Raw genomic sequence first — 20089 nt, 5'->3', positions numbered from 1 at the left:
GCCGCACTAAGAGGTGTACCCCTGGAGTCGATCTGTGCCGCAGCATCATGGACGTCACCGGGCACCTTTACAAGGTTTTACCGAGTCAACGTCGCCAGTCCCCACCCGATGAGTGTGGTCCTACTGCCAAGCTCTCTTACCTCCAATGAGTGAGGTGGGTTTTGGATTCTTTGTGACCTTTTTGGTATGGGTCATCCAGTGCTTTAAGCACCGCCTCTGGCGGTCAGTAAGGATGAAATAGAACGATAGTTACGAATGTAACTACGGTTCTATGAATCCTGGATGACCGCCAGAGCGTTCAGTCACTCAGAATCCTTGTGTTCTCGCGAGAAGATTCTAGGAACAGATCCTCTAATGACACCGGAAGATATAGCCTTCCCGGTGTCACGTGGGGGTCACAGGTGACTATGTTGTTATTAGGTACTCGAAATGCGCATGCGCGAGGTGGAGATCCAGTGCTTTAAGCACCGCCTCTGGCGGTCATCCAGGATTCATAGAACCGTAGTTACATTCGTAACTATCGATATGTGGAATATGTTTAGTTTAACTTCCAATTGTTCATGTTGAATTTAGCTGTTGAAGTACTAGAGGGTGAAAGAAAGAAAGAAAAAAAGATTAATGAAAAGAATGTTCTTTTGAAATGAATGCAGAATGCGTTATGGAATAAGTAAGGTTAAAATGTAATGTTGCAGTAGTGTGAGAATATTGCCAAGATTACTTTCAACTGTTTAAGAATCATTAATGTTCTGCATGTCTTAACAGACTCAAAGAAAGGGAGATGTGTTGTAATGGCACTAGTTTATGTGCAGCGCGGAGCGTGCAGGAATACATTTAGGTTATATCTATGTGTGTGGGGAATGGGAGGGGGTTCGGAAAGTGACGGCGAGTGGAAGGTGCTCTCGCTTGATGCTCTCACATCTTAAACAATAATGAGTTAATAAACCTTTGGAATTAACATCTGATTCACGCTCGGTAATTCTACACAGGTTATCAACATCAGATTAGACTAGCCAATTGAAAATCATAGGCTACATTCACCTGAAATTATTCAAACTGATGCTTAAAGCTTACCACATTGAATTATATCTTTGTGCTTATTCCGAACTTGACCCATATTCTCAAGGTCATGCTGGCACCACATCTAGATGGGGATAAAAGGCATGATGATGGACAGGTGAGATTTAAACCCTGGTTGCTGGCGTTCGGGTTTTATACTGATCCACTATGCCACCACTACTATCTTTCAGCAATTGAAAACAAATGCTATGCATTTCTTACATAGTTGTGTTTTTAAAGTGAATTCCCTAAATGATAGATTAAAGCAGATTGGACGTTGCCTTTGCATTTTGAAGACAATATGCAGAATCTTTTCACTTACGAATTTACACGATCTGCTATTTTTTGCCAGTATGCCTCCCTATACTTATGTGCAACTGTGTTGCCCCAAGCTGTAGTCTCATTCTTGAACTCCATAGGATTTCATTATGACAATATGTTCCTCTTGGGTGAAATACACTGCTCTGGATCTATCCATTTTGTAAAGGTGAGTAAAATAACGCGGTAAACGCCCATTTATGGGAACACACATTGAAACTAAAGCGGTATCCACGGAGTAAGTGAGCTTCATGGTACTATTTATCTCTGATTGCGAATTTTGTCTTTGTCTATCCAAGTTATCCAAAGAAAGCCCGGTAATGTTAGTGCGCTTCATAGTAAACGCTACCGGTTTGACGCAATCTTGTGATATCTACTCATGGATTTGTGGTGCGATGTAGCGCAAGACTGATGTGCTGCCAGTCCAGAAGAAAGGTTATTCTAGTTCCATCCTAATCACAGTTGGATTTACATAGCTCTTGGAGTATGCTCATACTGTCAGGATAAAAGGTGCAAGGAATCCTAGAGGTACATATAGAGCAGACTACCGAAAGAATACCTCATCTGGTGTTTATTCTACACAGTTACTTGGAATAAGAGGGCGTCTCTGCATTCCACTGGCCTCCCAGTGCTTTCTCCAAAGGCAAGGTCTCCCTGTCCAAATCCTTCACCTTTTGGCCTTTTCCTCTGAGGGTAGAGAATCCACAACAACACTCCTGTTGCTGTCAACGTTGTGAGCCTGAATCCTCCTTCCAAACAGAAGGACCTGAGGTCTTTGACCAAGGTAATCACTTCGGTCTCTGTGGGAACTGACCCAATCATCTACGAAAAAGTAATTTCTGATTGCATCGAGAGGCTTACGTCATACTTTCCCAGGTTATCCTCTGCTGTTGTCTTCCGCGCAAACGTTGAATGATCATCCTGTATTCTGCCAGGGGATGTCATGACCTGACTTTGTCCATTAGTTGTTTAGTGTTTGTTCTTGACGTCCATCAGGTGTCCTTTGACTTGTCCAATCACTTAATTTCCCTCACCTGTCAGGGCTCCAGAGTGCGCCTAATTTGGGCGCACATGCGCCTAGAATAGGCTCTGTGCACAACTCTAGAAGCGAACTTCCGGTGTCGCCGGGTGTCGGCATACTAGTTTCCGGTCTACTTCCCGTATCAGTTACCACGGCAACTATAAATAGTAAAAAGATGGAAAACCCAACCAAACAACGGAAATTTAATGTTAGAAGACTTCACAAGCTTCAACGGAATGAAGGCGGATCAAACCAACACTGCTATGTACCGTTGTGCTCAGCTTCCAGCCAGTAACACGGGCTGGTGTGTGGGAGGCTGGGAGCGAAGAGAGAGACCGGCGAGTCCCGAGCCTTGCTCCGACCCCGAAGAGCCTGAGCTACCCGTTCCGATGGTCTTAGACCATGAGTACAGTGCTACTAGTACAGTGTGTGTGTTGACCGTGAGCACTACAGTGCTATACAAAAAGAGACATTTGTGGAGTTTGAGGCAATGTGAAGCTGGTGTGTTTGTGTCTGTGTGCGGCTCGCGTGCCTGCACTGTGTTGGGGCCGTGGTGGGCGCTCTCGGCTGGAGCTTTCTGCGTGTTGTGGTGGCTGACGAGGAAAGTGCGCTTGTGTGTACATTTGTGCTGTTTTTTTAATTATACATGTTTGTATTGATTATTTGATTAAATATATTACCTCAGCTAAATCCCCCCACGGACACTGTTATAAAAGAAACAGGCGTATAACGGTTTGTTTATAACGGTTGGTTTATCGCTAGCTTTAACATACACTCAAGCTGTGAGGCTTCTCTGATTTCTTCATGGACCTGTGGCACAATGCTCTGATAATCACCTCCGATGTTCCCTTATCTTTGCTAGACACTAAAAAATGGACACACGTTGGTACAGTTAGTACAACAACGGACAGTTAAGTGTTTTAAATACAGAAAAAAATGGTTGTCGCTAACAAATGTTCACTAAAAAGCCGGTAGTCTGTCACCTACCCTCAAAGTTACGCGAATAACTCGAAATATAGAGCTTAAATCCTTTTTCCCGCTTGCTTGTAGGGGCAAGGGAACTAGCACCAACAATGCGGTGAACATCGTTAACATTTATTGTCGGTAGGTCTTGGAGACATCTAGAAAAGCCAGACATGTTCACGCTATGGACTGGGTCAGTAAGTAGACCGGAAACTAGAATGCCGACACCGTCAGTTGACTTCCGGGTTCTAGTGCACAGAGCCTATTCGAGGGAGTGCGACCAAATATTTTATTTGGGCGCACCGGTGCGACTGAAAATGTATGTTTTATAAAAAAAATATATATATTTTTTTTTAAACCGAGCAGTCTATTCATAATATTGTAATGGCCACGGAAGAGGCAGTGAATGAAGTATTGATTAGACAGCGATTTATTAGATACCTAATAAACCGTTGGAACACGCAAGACCGGTAACCATAGCAACGTAAACAAACCCGCAAAGCCCAATCCAGGTCTCTTACTGAAGGCATTTAATGGTCAAAATATTGTTAATAGGCCTACACATTCGAATTATAAATATTCAAACTGATAATATTAATAAACAAACGAACTTCGAATATGGCAGGGCTCCAGAGTGCGCCTAATTTGGGCGCACATGCGCCTAGAATTCGGGGCATGTGCGACTGAACCGGTGCGACTGAAAATGTATGGTATAAATATTTTTTTTCTTTTCTTTTAACAACGATGTGTTTGCCCAAAATTATTATTATTATTTGTCAGCCTGTGGCGGTATTTTTATGTAACAATTCAGACAGGCATGCTTATTGGAGCTTATGCGCTTAGAGCGCTGCAGACGGGAAACCACGCGCTGTAGCGTATACACACACCACGTTTCTTCACACAAGCATACAAACAAACAACGAGAGGATAGCCTAAATAAGATATAGCTTGCACGATGAGGAGAACCATTGATTCCTTTTTCTTCAAAAAAAATGCTGCGGTTCCCCTTTCACCTGTCCTCGAGGTTGAAATGACCAGCGAAGACCCCACAACATCGGCATCAGTAGCTACACATGCCTCCGCTCCTAATCCGCATGTAAACCTAGCATCTTCCGTGGACATGATATCTTCAGAGTCAGAGGCAGACCCAGAAAATAATCAAAAATACAAAAAAAAGAAAACCTATGCGTTCAGGAAGGAATGGCTCGGGCTCTTTGCATGGCTCCGCTATGACAAGGATAACAAATCCATGCATTGCATTTATTGCAGGGAGTGCAGCAAAAGCATGACTGGGTCTGGCTCGAGTGATTTTGCTGTTTCGTCGTCCACATTCAGGATTGAAACATTAAAAAAGCATAACAAGTCAAAGAAACATATCTTGTGCCGTGACAGGTGTGTCGCTGGCAAGGCAGCTCCTCTCCCCGCAGCTTTTCAGCGGCAGTCGCAAATAAAACAAGTGAGAATTCAGAACTGATGATCAAGTTTAACACTGCCTATAACATCGCAAAGGAAGAGTTACCGTTCACCAAATTTAAATCACTGATCACCTTAATGAAAAAGAACGGTATGGATGTAAACCCGACATACGCCAACGACACTGCCTGTGCGCAGTTCATCGGAGTGATCGCTGACACATTAAAAAAACAAGCATCCAAACAAATAGCGGAATCCGTCTACATGTCATTCATGATTGATGGAGACACTGATATCTCTACAAAAGAGTGTGAGATAGTCTACTGCCGCATCTTGCGCAATGGGAGACCTGTCAACATCTTAATTGGACACACGGAGGTGGAGCATGCCAATGCAAAAGGTAGGCCTACGTTCCTCAGTAAGCAATAAGTAAGAAATGCATTACATTTATTGAATTTTCTGTTTTAAAGCTTTAGTTTCCCCTGGATTTTTTATTTCCATTAAATCTGTAAATCAAATGGCCATTAACATGTCAGAGAAATAGGTGAAGTTTAAAACTTTGCAATTTCAGTTAATAATGATTTAATAGCTTATTAAGTAGCCAAATATTTTATTTAAAATGAGGACTTTGCAAACAAACATGAACATATTTGTTATTTACAGGAGTCTATGCTGCCACAAAAAAAGCGTTTGCTGCTCTGGGTGAACCAAGTGCAGACTGGCTTAACAAAACTGTGGCTATGGGGGCAGATGGTGCTGCTGTGAATCTTGGCCATAAAGGGGGAGTCATCGCCCTTTTGCAGCAAGAAGCTGGGGACTTCATTGTCCCTTTTCATTGCATGCCTCACAGGTAAGGCTTGCATGCATTATCACCTATTAATAAAACATAAATATCGGGTTTATGTAATTATAATGTGCCTTTACAGATTGGAACTGGCCATGTTGTCTGTCCAGCGGGACAATGCCATGATTGGTCAGGTATATGACATGCTTAACATGGTTTGGAAGACCTATCACTTCAGTCCCAAATCGATGAGGGAGCTCAAGGCCCTTGGAGAAGACCTTGGGGTGAATGTGCTCGTCCCCAGTGGGGTTAGAGGGACGCGATGGCTTCCTCATGTCTCCAGGGCCCTGGAGACCCTCCTCAGACCTGGGAAGGACAACCATGGGCAGTTCACTGCAGTTTACTGCCATATGGACCACTTGGCAGGGTCTTCTGCCAATGCAGATATTGCAGGGCGAGCCAGAAAGGTCTGTTTTGGATAAGGAATTTCTTACATATGTGTCATTGTGCTTTCCTTATCAATTTGATGTTTTTAACTGAGTTTGTGTATTTATTGTGCTTAATATGGTTAATCTGGGTTTAGATCAAGAAAACTATGGGGGATGGCACATTTGTTGCATTCTGCCACTTCCTTGCTGATGTGTTTTCTGGGCTCACAAAGTTCAGTCTCCTCCAGAAAAATGAAATAATACTTCCTCAAGTATGTGATACATTAAAATAAATACATACATTACATTTTCAATTTAATTCCGTGTTTGGCTAAGTCATGTATGTAAAATGGCTACATATATCTGTCTAAATAGGCAGTTTGTGGGCTTCAAAATCTTCTGGCGACCACAGAGGTCATGGAAGCAAGGCCCAAACCAGGGGGCAGACTGTCACAGCTCCAGGACGCACTTCGGCAACAGAAGAGACAACAAGAAGAACAGGGGGAAATCCCAAATTACAAGTTTCAGGTAAAATATTAATTTCTCTGTTTTGTTGGTTTAAATGTAAAACATAATATATCATAATCTCATCATTTGTTTTTATACCTGTACACAGACAGTCACACTCAAAGGTGACTTTTCAAATCTGGCAGAAGCTGAGGCTTCGCGCAAGAGGGCCCCTAAACTTCAAAATGCGATAGAGGCAACAGTAAGGTCCACAGTGAAGCATCTGAAGGCCAGATTCTGTAGCCTCCTAGGCAAGTGAAGTTACATCAACTTTAAACCTTTCATAAAAATAATAACAACAATAAGCTTTAATAATGTTGACCTAATAACTTCTTAATAATGTATGGAGATTTTTAATTGTTCTCATAGGAGAGGGACCTACAGAATCTGCCACTGCAAAGGCAGTCAGATGCTTCAACATTTTCAACCATGACTCCTGGCCAGAGAGCCAAGAGAAGTTGGTGGACCATGGTGCAGATGATCTTGAGTTCCTCTTGGAACATTTCTCCCCCATCATCACAAGGTGACTGATTGGAACAGACCAACAATATTATGCTATTTGTAATAATATTACTGTTTCCAAAAAGTGTATTGCCATTTCATCCCATTTCTTGTGGTAATTTCAGAAATGGTGTCAACACTGAGCTGGCAAAAGAGGAGTTTGTGGCCTTGAAAATGCTGATATCTAGGATGTTTAAGGACAAGAGCTACACAAGCCTGTGGGAGATGATGTTGAACAGAGAGCCATACTGCTCGGAGTTCAAGGTTTTTATACTGTTTTTATTTCAAAGCTTTTATGTTAAAACATTGGCTTGTACATCTCAAGTTTATATGTTTGTTTGTTTCTTTTAGAACATCCTGCACCTGGTCCACATAATGCTGGTCCTTCCAGTGTCTTCTGCTGTGTGTGAGAGGGGATTCTCTTCACAGAAGAGGATAAAGTCTGACGTGAGAGCATCTCTTCATTCAGACACAGTGGAAGACCTGATTAGAATCAGCGTTGAGGGTCCAACTTTGGAGGACTTTCACCCAACAGAAAGTGTGGCAATCTGGTTGACCCAAGGAAAGAGGGCAAGAAGGCCAAATTACAAATGTTGGCCGTCTGATCATGGGTCAGCTGATGCTCAGTAATCTAGCCAAGGAACACCACACACTTGTGTTTAAGGTTCTTTTTGTTTGGTGTATATTATTTGGGGTTTTCAAGCACTTTTTTATTTTGTTTTATTATCCTGTGTTGTTGTTGTTGTTGATGTTGATTTGAATAAACATTTCTACACCTTTACTCCTGTGTACCTATGTCTACAGGGCTTGAGAGTGCGCCGTAGGGTGACGACAGCTGTCAATGTCGTCACCGTCACCCCCCCCCCCCCCTCAACAACTCACAACTTGGGTGCACCATAAATACGTGCTGGTGCACCCAAATTAAAAATTTAGGCGCACCAGTGCACCCAAGGAAAAAGTTAGTCTGGAGCCCTGTGTATACATGTAAGTAGTAACAAAAGTGTCCGTTCTGTCTCTCGCGCACACCTGACACATCTCTGGACCGGCGGCGACATAATGGATGTCTTATCACTATCGTGGATTTTAAATTTGATTTTAATGAAAGCACAGCAGGAGAGAGCTTTTCTCTGCCTGCTCCTTCAATTAAGAAGGAGGAGTACAGCGCAGCAACGTCAATTTCTCGTCAGATCTTAAAGATCCCATGCCATTCTATTTTATGATGCTTTAATATAGGTATTAGTGGGCCACAAACACAGTATTCAAAGAAGTCCCCGAAATTCAGCCGTGGTGCAGAGTTACAGTCACTCCGAAACAGTCGCACATTGAGCTTCCCCCAAACGCGCTGTTTCGGTGGGCGTGTCAAGGCAGGTCAAGGAGGGGGGTGGGGGTGTGGCCCTGAGCAGCTTGTAGCCACTACCATGCGCTCTGTATACGGTGGGCGTGTCAAGGCAGGTCAAGGAGGGGGGTGGGGGTGTGGCCCTGAGCAGCTTGTAGCCACCGACAGTACCATGCGCTCTGTTTACGGTGGATGTATCTCAATGGCTCGTAGAAACCCATATTATACATAGATATCTATATCATATAATATATAATATTATCACCTGGCTCTGAGCAGCTTGTAGCCACGGTACCATGCGCTCTGTTTACGGTGGATGTATCGCAATGGCTCTTAGAAACCCATATTATACATAGATATCTATATCATATAATATATAATATATATGATCACGGCCAAAAGCTGTGTGAGCCTCCAGACAATAGGTTATTATGAATCTCAAACGACCGCGTCTACTTCAGATTGATGTGGAAGTGGAAGAACCAGAGACGTCGGAGAACCCGACGAAGTCCTTTGTGATTCATTATATCGTCTGGACGCGCACACAGCTTTTGGCCGTGATGTATTATTTGATATAGATATCTATGCATTATATGATATTATTTAGATATAGAGCAGAGCTCCAGGTCTGTAACGCAAGTGTTGTACACTTCCTTGTTATTTGGATAACCGTTCTGCTGTTGGTGTTATGGCATAACACGTCGGACTCTCGTCTCTGGTATTTCTACAACGAGACTCGTAGTGGGGGTTATCTCAGCCATGGTTGAGAATGAATTGGGGGAAAGGAACTTTGGCTTTGACTCCCTGAAGTAGGCTACATGAACCACGACATGGAGGAGAAAGGGATTGTTGGCCGCGAATGTATCCGGCTTGAGCCCTGCTTCCCGCCGCCTCGGCAGCGGTCAGCGCTAATCACCGCATCCTGAAGCCGAGGCGGTGGTCCATCGGCAGCGAGGCTCCGGCGGGAGACGACCGCGGTCAACAATCCCTTTCTCCTCCATGTCGTGGTTCATGACTTCAGGGAGTCAAAGCCAAAGTTCCTTTCCCCCAATTCATTCTCAACCATGGCTGAGATAACCCCCACTACGGGTCTAGTTGTAGAAATACCATAGACGAGAGTCCGACGTGTTATGCCATAACACCAACAGCAGAACGGTTATCCAAATAACAAGGAAGTGTACAACACTTGCGTTACAGTCCTGGAGCTCTATATCTAAATAATATCATATAATACATAGATATCTATATCAAATAATACATATTATCACGGCCAAAAGCTGTGTGCACGTCCAGACGATATAATGAATCACAAAGGACTTCGTCGGGTTCTCCGACGTCTCTGGTTCTTCCACTTCCACATCAATCTGTAGTAGACAGAACCGCGCGCTGCCTGCTGCCTGCTGCCGGCGCAAGGCACCACCGCCCGGCTGCCCGCTGCCGGGCGGTGGTGCTTCGCGCCGCGGCAACCGGCGGCAGGCAGCATGTCGCAGTTCATGCACTTCGATGTCGTTCTGCCATTGCATTCAAAATTCTGTAACTAGCCTGTTACTACGAACTAAGCAACTACCATACACGTATTAGCATTTAGCACTAGCTCAATCACGACTCCTTCAGAATTCTTGTGGGTGGTTACGAACCAACCAAGTGGGCAGGGCCATGAATAATAGTTTGACAACGCTACGTCACAGTGTCACCTTATCCAGATTGGCTAATTTCTTCTGCCTTTTTCCTTTCATTGCCTATTGCATTCAGCAGACAAACTGCATAGATTTCAAACTTACCACAGCTCACAAACTTATTCAGACCTATGTTATTTAACAAACAACAGGAAAAATGTGATTTTAATGGCATGGGCTCTTTAAGCTCCGCCGCAAACGAGAGGAATTTGGATGCGAGTCCGCAGCCAAGACTGGTGGGAGACAGTGGTCTTACGGGAATTTAGTGACCAGGAATCCTCGAAGGTCCATTTGCGAACTACTGCAGCTGCCATCTCTCTAAGTTACGAAGTATTTTAACGTTCAGCCTGCAAAAGTACTAGTAGTAGACTACTCATTTACAGTTATCTCGGACGCGCGCGGACACTACGATACGCGAACACGTCATTAATAAACACCCATGTCCCGTCACTTAGCAACCGGACACGCTTACCGGACTACTTTTACGGAGTGATAACAAAGACGTGAATCAGGCAATAAATCCACTTTCCTTGAAAGCGGTGAAATTCGGTGTGTTTAAAAGTACCGACGGAGCTCAGTGGACCAATTGCGAACTACTGCGGCTGCTCTAAATTAAACCCCAATTATGGCGACACATTAGTGCCATAATTCACTAATGTGATAAAAGATGCATTCGGGCGTATTATATAATTCCACACACGTAGATATTAACTGCGAGCGCGCAAATGATCTCTGCGCGCGCAAAAAAACAGCCTCTCGCGCGCGCAAATTACCTCAGCGCGCACAAAACAGCATTTCGCGGGCGCAAATTACCTCAGCGCGCGCAAAACAGCCTCTCGCGGGCGCAAATTACCTCAGCGCGCGCAAAACCTCTCGCGAAAGATGTTTTTACGCTCTCGCTCGAATTTAATTTTGGCACTATGGGGGAGGGAACCAAGGCAGGGCGGGCTTTCCTATGATTGGCCGTTTCTGATGCGCGATATTTGATTGACAGCCCTCCTCAGCCCTCCTCTCATTCAATTCTGAATTGTACAGTAAATGGCTGAAACGATAGTTACTTATTGTAACTCTAGATTCTATGAGTATAGGCGCAGCCTTTTAAGGCTATCGCTATTGGGTTATCCCTAGGCGTGAGCCGTAGCACTGAACATTTTGTAATCCCCGACCACCAACAGCGTGGGCCTCAATTCCGTCCGCGTGCGGCGTGCCTCAACAACGTCCGCATTTCTCAGATATAGTCGGGCGCCGGCGGACGTTCTGCTCCCAATAAACAGCTTTTCTTCAGCTATTTAAAGGACAATGAGGCCGACACTTAAAATGCTGCGCCTATACTCATAGAATTTAAGTTAAAGTTTATCCACACCAATTCAACTTCTAATTAATTTAATTAATTTAATGTATGCTAAAGGCGATTGAGATGCTCTCTCATGGTGTGTAGAAGCATTTTACCCGATTATTTTAGATTTTACTCTGTCCTAAGCGAAGCTTGATACAAATTATTAAAACTGACATTTGAACCCACTTCATAACGTTGAACAGGGGGTTTCCTTTTCGGGGTCGAAGTTGCAACACTACTCAATTCAATCTCGGAGATAAAGCATTTTTATTTGATTAGCAGCCTGCATCTACCTGGCCTAGACAATTTAGGCCTACTTAGTCTCTCATATCACAGCGATGAGGCTGCACAGATTAGTCATATCCTTTAGTGTAAAAAATTTAAAAATAAAATACAATGTGATGACGTTTATCACATAGTATTAAAAAAAACGTTTCAAAAAATGAAACGTCAGTGAACTGCGTCCATGGGGGCGGAGCCATAGGGAGGATGTCATACTGTCAGAGCGGATGGGAGAGGACGTCTATTTGAAGAAACGAAACTAAAAGTTCATAGAAACCAAAAGCCAACCGACGTGTGAGCAGTTCTCTCTTCGAGTAGAACAATAAAACACATTTTGGAACAAATAGTCTGACAGACAGAAGCCATAGCAAGGTGAGTCAAACAGCACAACTTTAAGAGAAGTTAAAACCTTTTCTTCCCGTTATGTTAGGCTGACCAAACGTCCTCTTTTCCCCGGACATGTCCACTTTTTACGTCGCGTCCGGGGGGGTTTTATTAATTGATGATAATGTCCGGTTTTCGGACATTATCTCGTCGCATATTTGTTTTTGCCTCGTCGCATATTTGTGTTTCTGGGTCTTTCACATAACCTACTAGTTATTACCATATGTCTATGGTTATTACGGCCTTCCAAGTTCTGGAAATGGTATCTCCCTTACGTTCCACCTTCTTGCGCGAGCTGACTGTAGAGAGAGTCTGTCATTGGGCGACCGATCTCAGGGTTGCCAGAGCAACGATGATTATCCTCCAAATACGACCATTTTGAGCCTTTGGTACGTTACTTTGCCATTTCCAATCTGGCAACATTGAGCACCTTGCCGCTTCCACTCTGTTTACAACAGGGTGTTTACAACTGCAGCCATGCCTAAACGTAAATGTAAGTTCACGGACGAACTAAAGAAAAAATACCCATGTTTTCGCCTCGCCCCCCCCCCCCCCCCCCCCGCGCGACGAAGTGTCCTCTTTTTCACAAACTCAAATCTGGTCACCCTACGTTATGTAATTAGAAAAATATAGGAATCAAGTAAAATCATTAATGTATCAAACTTGTCTTCTGTGTATAGGAATGGCCTCTGCTAAGACTTCCTGGTCTGAAGATAACTTTTCATGTTCCATCTGTCTGGATGTATTCAGCAACCCAGTTTCCACACCATGTGGACACAACTTCTGCAGAGCCTGTATTTCTAATTTCTGGGATGAACAAGTCCGGTACAAATGTCCTGCTTGCAATGAGATTTTTCACACTAGACCTGATCTACGTGTCAATATGCTCGTATCGGAGATGGCTGCTGAGTTTAGAATGACCGTACGAGTAAAGGAGCAGCCTTGTGTTGAACCAGGAAAAGTTCCATGTGACGTCTGTACTGGGACCCAGCTGAAGGCCGTGAAGTCATGCCTAGTGTGTTTCACCTCTTACTGCCAAACCCACCTGGAGCCACATGATAGAGCGGCAGGCCTGAGGAGACATCTGCTGGTTGAGCCTATGGTCTGTCTGGAAGACAGGATGTGTAAGAAACACAATCAACTACTGGAGCATTTCTGCAAGAATGAACAGGTGTTTGTGTGTCAGTTCTGCACAGAGACAAACCACAAGTCACATCCTGTTGTACCACTAAAGGAGGTATATGAATTGAAGACGGCCCAGCTGGGGAAGATAGAGTCTGAAGTTCAGCAGATGATCCAGGAGAGACAACAAAAGATTAAAGACATCAGAGAAACAAGGGTCCGCAGCAAAGCAGACGCAGACAGAGAGATAGCTGATGGTGTGCAGGTCCTCACTGCTCTGAAGCGCCGCGTGGAAAAATGCTGGGATGAATTCCACCAAACGGTTAAAGAGAAACTGAAAACCACAAATTAACAAGCTGAAGACCGCATCCAAGAGCTGGAGAAGGAAATAGAAGATTTGATCAAAAGGAGCAAAGAGCTGAAGCCACTCTCACACATCGAAGACCACTTCAACTTCCTCCAGACCTTCAGATCCCTGAAGGATCCTCCACACACCAGGGACTGGACGACGGTGGAGGTCCATCCTCCGTCATACGTAGGGACCTTGAGGAGATCCCTGGATCAGCTGGAGGAGACACTGAACATGGAGATGAAGAAGCTTCGTGACGTTGAACTGAAGAAGGTCCAGCAGTATGAAGTAGATGTGACTCTGGATCCTGATACAGCTGACCCCCGTCTCATCCTGTCTGAGGATGGGAAACAGGTCCATGATGGCATTGTTTGGCAGAAACTCCCAGACAACCCTAAGAGATTTATATGGAGTTTGTGTACTCTCACGAGGAAGAACTTCTCATCAGGGAGATTTTACTTTGAGGTCCAGGTTAAAAACAAGACTGGATGGTGTTTAGGAGTGGCCAGAGAGTCCATCAACAGAAAAGGTGTGATCAAATTCACGCCTGAGAATGGCTACCTGAGTATTGCATTTAACAAGGATGGGTTGGTATTTAATAATAACCCTGTGGTCCGTCTCCCTCTGAGAGCTGAGCTCCAGAAGGTGGGGTTGTTTGGTGATTATGATGAGGGTGTGGTCTCCTTCTATGATGTGGAAGCCAGGGTTCATATCTACTCTGCTACTGGCTGCACCTTCACTGGGCCTCTCTATCCATTCCTCTGCCCAGGTCTCTATAATTATGAGGGCATAAACTCTGCCCCACTGATCATCTCACCTGTCAATCAAACAGACTAGGACTTTGTTTGATAATAAAATAAAACGACCAAAACAACTAATCTTGTTTCCTGATTAAAACCTCTACCATGGGAGATCTGAGAGCGCTGCAGTCATATCATACTGTTCACTGTCATTTAAGGAAAATAAAATAACCCTTACTGTTGTTAAATATGTAAGGGATAATGCCCGACGAGGTGTCCATTATCAGGAATTAATGGACGACGTGGAGGCGTGAACCGTCCGACGCGAAGCGGAGGACGGTTGCCTCCGCGAAGTCCATTAATTCCTGATAATGGACACCTCGAAGGGCATTATCCCGCTTATACCACAGTCACTTACCAACGGTGACCAAATTAAGACCATTAATTTATATTTTCATGCGTTTTACAATCTGAATATAAAGTTTTCCACAAAACATACATTTGTTTCCCTGGTTACGCCTGAGGGTCCGACTAATACCCGGAACCACAATTACACGCCCGTTGGGTTCTCATGCAACGGAAACGTTGTTCACTCCTCCAGTAATTAGGACGGACCATAGCTACGACTTTAGAACGGGAGGTAGCGGGAGGTATTATAGTCCGCTGAGCTTTGTTTTGTTTCCCGTTGCTATGGTTACTACTATTTTAGAGACGATACGCCCATAGATATATATAGAACACTAGATACGCCACGCCCCTCTCAGCCGCGGCACACGGAGCCGCCATCTTGCGTGGGTCTTGAGTAGGTATTCTCAGACTGTCAGACAGCCATAGATATATATGTTCACAGCTCATTTCTAAAAAACAAAACAATGCCAGTTCATTGTGCTGCTTTCAAGTGTGTACACCGTCATACAGTACAAACCAGATCAGAATTTTCCATATGGTGTAATGCACTAGACAGCGGGTTGACCCATTCAAGATGGCCGCCGCGGTGGCCGTCAGCCGACCGGAGCTCAACATTGCCGTGACGTATCTAGTGTTCTATATATATCTATGGATACGCCAGCTAGCGCATTAATTGAGAACGGTAAACAGACAATTTGACGGAACTACTTGTCCAGGTGTCCGTATATCAGGAGTTAATGCACACCCTGCATCCAATCAGAATCGAGTATTCCCGCAGACCGTGGTATAAAACCCATTATACATGATCAAATTACATAAAATATATTGTTCATATTGTTCATATATAATATTCATGTCAATTGGCTCTAACCCTATACAATTGTAACGGTATAATCTGTATTATGTATGAATTTTTCCAAAGTTAGTTACGACCATAAATTAAGTAGTACATCACCCTACAGTGCATTTTAATGTAATGATTTTAAGCAGAACTTTTTACATCTTCACTCTTGCAGGCCAGAGTAGCTGGACAATGACAAGCAGCATACCAAATGAAAAGCTTAAATTGGGGATATTGCCAATTATTTCGCCTGTACAACATTTATATTGTTTTTGCCAGTGAGTACTTTTCGTGTTCTTGTTTTGTAAAATATATTTACCTTGATTCTTCCCACGTACTGTCGTTCCAAGCCCGCCTGCCAAGACCTAAAGCCACCCCATGTCAAATGTTCTAGATCCGCCAGAGTCTCTTCACACCAGATGATGTAGTGAGTAACAACCTCAGTACCCCCTCCCAGTCTCTAGTCAAAACCAGTAAGCCCCTCCCAGTCTCTACTGTCAAAACCAGTTATCCACTCCCAGTCTCTACAGTCAAAACCAGTTAGCCAATAATATCAATAGGGATGTAAAGCGTCATGGTTCACTGAATTTTTACGTGCTCTTCAGAGTACCCTAACAGAGGTATAATTGTGTTATTAGCTCTGGTGGTGCATTAAACATACTTTGGTCAGTAGGCAGTGTTTTGTTAAGCATGCAATCATTACAATAACATAGGATGATAAGTAAAAAGTTGTTTTAGGGTTTGGTTAACATTCAAGGTCACGGTTAGTTAGTAGCTCTATGTCCATTGTGCAACAAAACTGATAATTGCAATTATTTTGCTTGTTATTGTGATTATTATCCTATTATGAAACCAAATAATGTTCTGTGCTGCCTACTGTATATAAAAAATAATAAAGCAATTACTGAGCTGTAAATAGCCAATGGTTTGAATTGAGATTTTATGTAACATGCTTGTCTAGATTATCATATTGTCATATTGTCGTGTGTAGAGTCATCTGCACTTCATAGACTCCCATCAACATGGGCCAAGTTGTGTAAGGATTCGGTGCTCGTTTAAAGGGGACATATTATGAAAACAACACTTTCCCTGGGGTGTTGTTTTGGGGCTCTGGTGCTCCCGCACGCACACAAACTTTCAAAAAAGTCTGTACATGAGTTTTTGAGTGAGCATTTCTGAAAGTACCCCGCCTACAGTTGCCAAACAAGCGAGTCAGTTTCGGCGCCCCCTCCTACGTAAGAAGGGGGCACAGTTGAATATTACCTCCCATTTCCCCACTCCCTTCCAATCAGAGCATAGCTAAGATTTTGTGGACCATTGGACGAGGAGCTCCGGCGGGGGGTAGGCCTACTCGGCGGCAGCTCAGCTCCCAGAGTACAGTCCCTTTCTCTGCCGGACTGCCGCCGAGCTCCCCCCGCCGGTCTTTTCAGCTCCCGGAGGACACCCGCCAGAGCAGCCGGACTGCCTCCGACGCTTCGGCGGCGGCCGAACGGCTTCTACGCGGGCAGTCCGGCAGCTCAGCTCCCGGAGTACAATCCATTTCTCCTCCATGTCGCGGTTCATGGACTTCAGAGAGTCAAGGCCAAAGTTCCTTTCCCTCAATTCTTCTCAACCATGGCCGAGATATTCCATACGACTCTTTACTTGTTGTGGAAGTGCCAGAGACGTCAGACGCAGTCTTTATGATTCATAATATCATCCGAGGCGCACATAGCTTTTGGCCATGATAATATATATATTATATAAATAGGCCTACCCATAGCTACATAATATTATTATCACCTTATATTATATAGAAAGAGCTCCAAGAGCTCCAACCTTCGAAGAAGAAATCTAGTTTCTTTCTTCTTCTATGTAGCCTATTGTACAATATGTAGGCTACTTGTCATTTAGATGTATTTCAATGTTTTGTGACCAGCTAGGTTTCTTAGTAAACAGCCACCTGTAGTTTAATATACATCTATTGATGCACTTAGACACATCATCAGTGATGGAACCTGGGGTCATTGGGTGTTTCGGGTCTCGCAACATCATACACCCTCAACCAGGCGACCCAGCCGGGATTGATCAAGTCCCAACTTGTGTCTAAGTAGCATGTACCCACGGATCGCCCCTCTTGATCCACAGCCATCTAGAGGCCTTCTCAGCTGCCTCTGTGGTGGTCTTGATGGCCTTTCTCTGACGTGCACCTGTGACTCCAAGCATGCTGTATGCTTTGCAGAGAGATCGCGCTGCAAAGCCTCTACAGCCCACCTCTATTGGCACACACCGGGCACGCCACCCCCGTCTGCGGCACTCCTCCACTAAGTTGGCATACTTGGCACGCTTCCTCTCATTGGCCTCTTCCATGCGCTCCTCCCAGGGAACTGTCAGCTCCAGTAGGACCACCTGTTTGGTTGAATCTGAGAACAGAACTATGTCTGGTCTCAGGGTGGTTTCCACGATTTGCTCTGGGAATTTGAGCTGCTTCCCCAGGTCGGCCTTCATCTGCCAGTCCGGTGCGGTTCCAAGAAGTCCCGCCTTGGCTTGGGCTTAGGCTTCTCCCCTGCTCGAATGAAAGCAATCGCCTGCCTTGCTGGTCGGAGAGGCTTGTTCTGGGTGATGCTAGTGAAGATGGTTTCTGCTATCGCCTTCAGCACCTGGTCGTGGCGCCAAGTGTAGCGTCCTTCTCCCAGGGCTTTGGAGCAACAGCTGAGGATGTGCTCTAGCGTTCCCCTTCTGAGGCACAGAGGACATGATGGTGCGTCAACCTTGCCCCAGCAGAAGAGGTTGGATGGGCTGGGCAAGACGTCATAGACGGACGCAATCAGGAACTTGATCCGGTAAGGCTCAGCTTGCCAAAGCTCAGACCAGGAGATCTTGCGGTCCACTGCCTGTTCCCATCTCGTCCATGCGCCTTGCTGTCGCATCCCCACCATCTGGCTAGCACGCAGTTCCTCCACGCCAGTTCTTACTTCCTCTTGGACCAATCGGCGTCTGTCTTTGCCCAGGGCTTTGTCGTAGCGTGTGGTTGCAACGCTACCAAGCCCTGCTCGTCCAGATGACACTGGGCCGACCAGCACGCTGTGACGCAAGCGTGACTCCGCCTGCTCGACTGCTTCCTGCGCCCTCCACTTCCTTCCAGTCCTGACTTCGATGCCAGCCTGGGAGACCTTTGGATCACTGGATTCCCTGTACTGCAGCACCTCCCTTGCACGGGTTACCATGAACTCCTCATTCAGGCTGCTAATGGGGAGCTTCAGTTTGTTGTTGTGCCCGTATAGAGCGATGCTACTCAGGCTTCGTGGCAGGCCCAGCCATCTACGGAGGTAACGGCTGATCCTCCTCTCGAAGCCCTGTACTGTTGTTATTGGGAACTCGTACACAAGCAGGGGCCACAGAATCCTGGGGAGAACACCATGCTGGTAAATCCAGGCCTTGAATTTACCAGGCAGACCCGACTTGTCCACTGCTGTCAGCCACGCCTCCAGCTCCCGATTTGTGGCCTTGATGGATGCAGCGTCCTTCAGGGTGCAATCAAAGGTCTTTCCGAGGCTCTTGATGGGTTTCTCGGTGACTGATGGAATCTGGGTGCCGTCCAGAGAGAAGCGGAACTTATCAGTCACTTTCCCTCTCTTGAGCACCAGGGACCTAGATTTTGCAGGCTTGAAACACATCCGAGCCCAGGTGATGATCTTCTCCAAGCCCTGAAGGATCCATCGGCACCCCGGCACTGACGTCGTCGTTACTGTCAGGTCGTCCATAAAGGCTCTGATGGGGGGCTGGCGGACTCCAGACTTGGTGATCGGACCTCTGCACTCGACTTCTGCTGACTTGACCAGCATGTTCATGGCCAAGGCAAAGAGAATCACTGAAATAGTGCATCCAGTGATGATCCCTTTCTCCAGCCGATGCCACTCAGATGTGACCGTCCCAGAGGTGACTCTCAGCTTGAAACTCTTGTAATAGTCCAAGATAAGGTCCCTAATTTTACCTGGGACATGGTGCCGGTCCAGTGCTGTTTCCACTAGCTTATGAGGAATGGATCCATAAGCGTTGGTGAGATCGAGCCACAGCACTGCTAGGTCTCCTTTCCCTTCTCTTGCCTCTCTGATCAACTGTGTGACCACACCTGTATGTTCGAGGCATCCTGGCACCTTTGGGATTCCGCCCTTCTGTACAGAGGTGTCGATGTACTCGTTCTTCAGGAGGAACTCCGTCAACCGACGGGATAGGATGGCGAAGAATATCTTCCCCTCAACGCTGAGCAGCGAGATCGTTCTGAACTGCTCGATGTTCTTAGCATTCTCCTCCTTGGGAATCCAGACACCTTCTGCAAATCTCCATTGTTGGGCTACCTTTCCCCTCCTCCAGATAACCCTCAGGATCTTCCACAGCCGGTGAAGGAGTCTGGGACACCTCTTGTATAGTTTGTAGGGCACTCCGCTTGGTCCAGGGGCTGAACTGGCTCTGGCTGCCTTGACAACTTCCTGAATCTCCTTCCAACTGGGCTCCTTGCTGTTGAAGTCTGTGGTGGGTCCTGGGGGCTCTATCAAAGATCTGTAGGGACCTAGGTCTTCCTCCCAAGCAGCATCACTGTATGTGTTGCAGAGATTGTTGTCAATCTCCTCTTTGGGACAAACAA

The 20089-nt window shown here is 45.4% G+C and overlaps 1 protein-coding gene across 3 annotated transcripts; it reads left to right on the top strand.

The window, feature by feature from the left end:
* Positions 1 to 5303: 5303 nt before the first annotated feature.
* LOC130386906 (zinc finger protein 862-like) lies at positions 5304 to 6722 on the top strand. 3 transcript variants are annotated; one of them, XR_008896254.1, is made up of 4 exons: positions 5304 to 5621; positions 5698 to 6255; positions 6359 to 6511; positions 6600 to 6722. XR_008896254.1 is itself a non-coding variant. In XM_056595769.1 (4 exons), the coding sequence occupies exons 1-4, from the start codon at positions 5512 to 5514 to the stop codon at positions 6521 to 6523; spliced, it is 717 nt and encodes a 238-aa protein (XP_056451744.1). In that variant the 5' UTR covers positions 5304 to 5511; the 3' UTR covers positions 6524 to 6722. The 3 variants fall into 3 exon arrangements, 1 of the variants encoding a protein (XP_056451744.1); XR_008896255.1 differs by having other exon boundaries at positions 5304 to 6022; positions 6139 to 6255; XM_056595769.1 differs by having other exon boundaries at positions 5698 to 6022; positions 6139 to 6255; positions 6359 to 6722.
* The last annotated feature ends 13367 nt before the right edge of the window (positions 6723 to 20089 follow it).

This window comes from Gadus chalcogrammus, chromosome 8 (assembly GCF_026213295.1).
Source record: "Gadus chalcogrammus isolate NIFS_2021 chromosome 8, NIFS_Gcha_1.0, whole genome shotgun sequence".
NCBI lineage: Eukaryota > Metazoa > Chordata > Actinopteri > Gadiformes > Gadidae > Gadus > Gadus chalcogrammus.
This window is presented reverse-complemented; position numbering and strand designations above follow the sequence as displayed.

What these genes read in the sequence shown, in the direction of transcription:
- LOC130386906 (XM_056595769.1), top strand. Translation starts at nt 5,512, where the DNA reads ATGGGGGCAGATGGTGCTGCTGTGAATCTTGGCCATAAAGGGGGAGTC. An exon ending in TTTCATTGCATGCCTCACAG is followed by an intron (nt 5,622 to 5,697) that starts GTAAGGCTTGCA and finishes GTGCCTTTACAG; the next exon opens with ATTGGAACTGGCCATGTTGT. An exon ending in TTGCAGGGCGAGCCAGAAAG is followed by an intron (nt 6,023 to 6,138) that starts GTCTGTTTTGGA and finishes ATCTGGGTTTAG; the next exon opens with ATCAAGAAAACTATGGGGGA.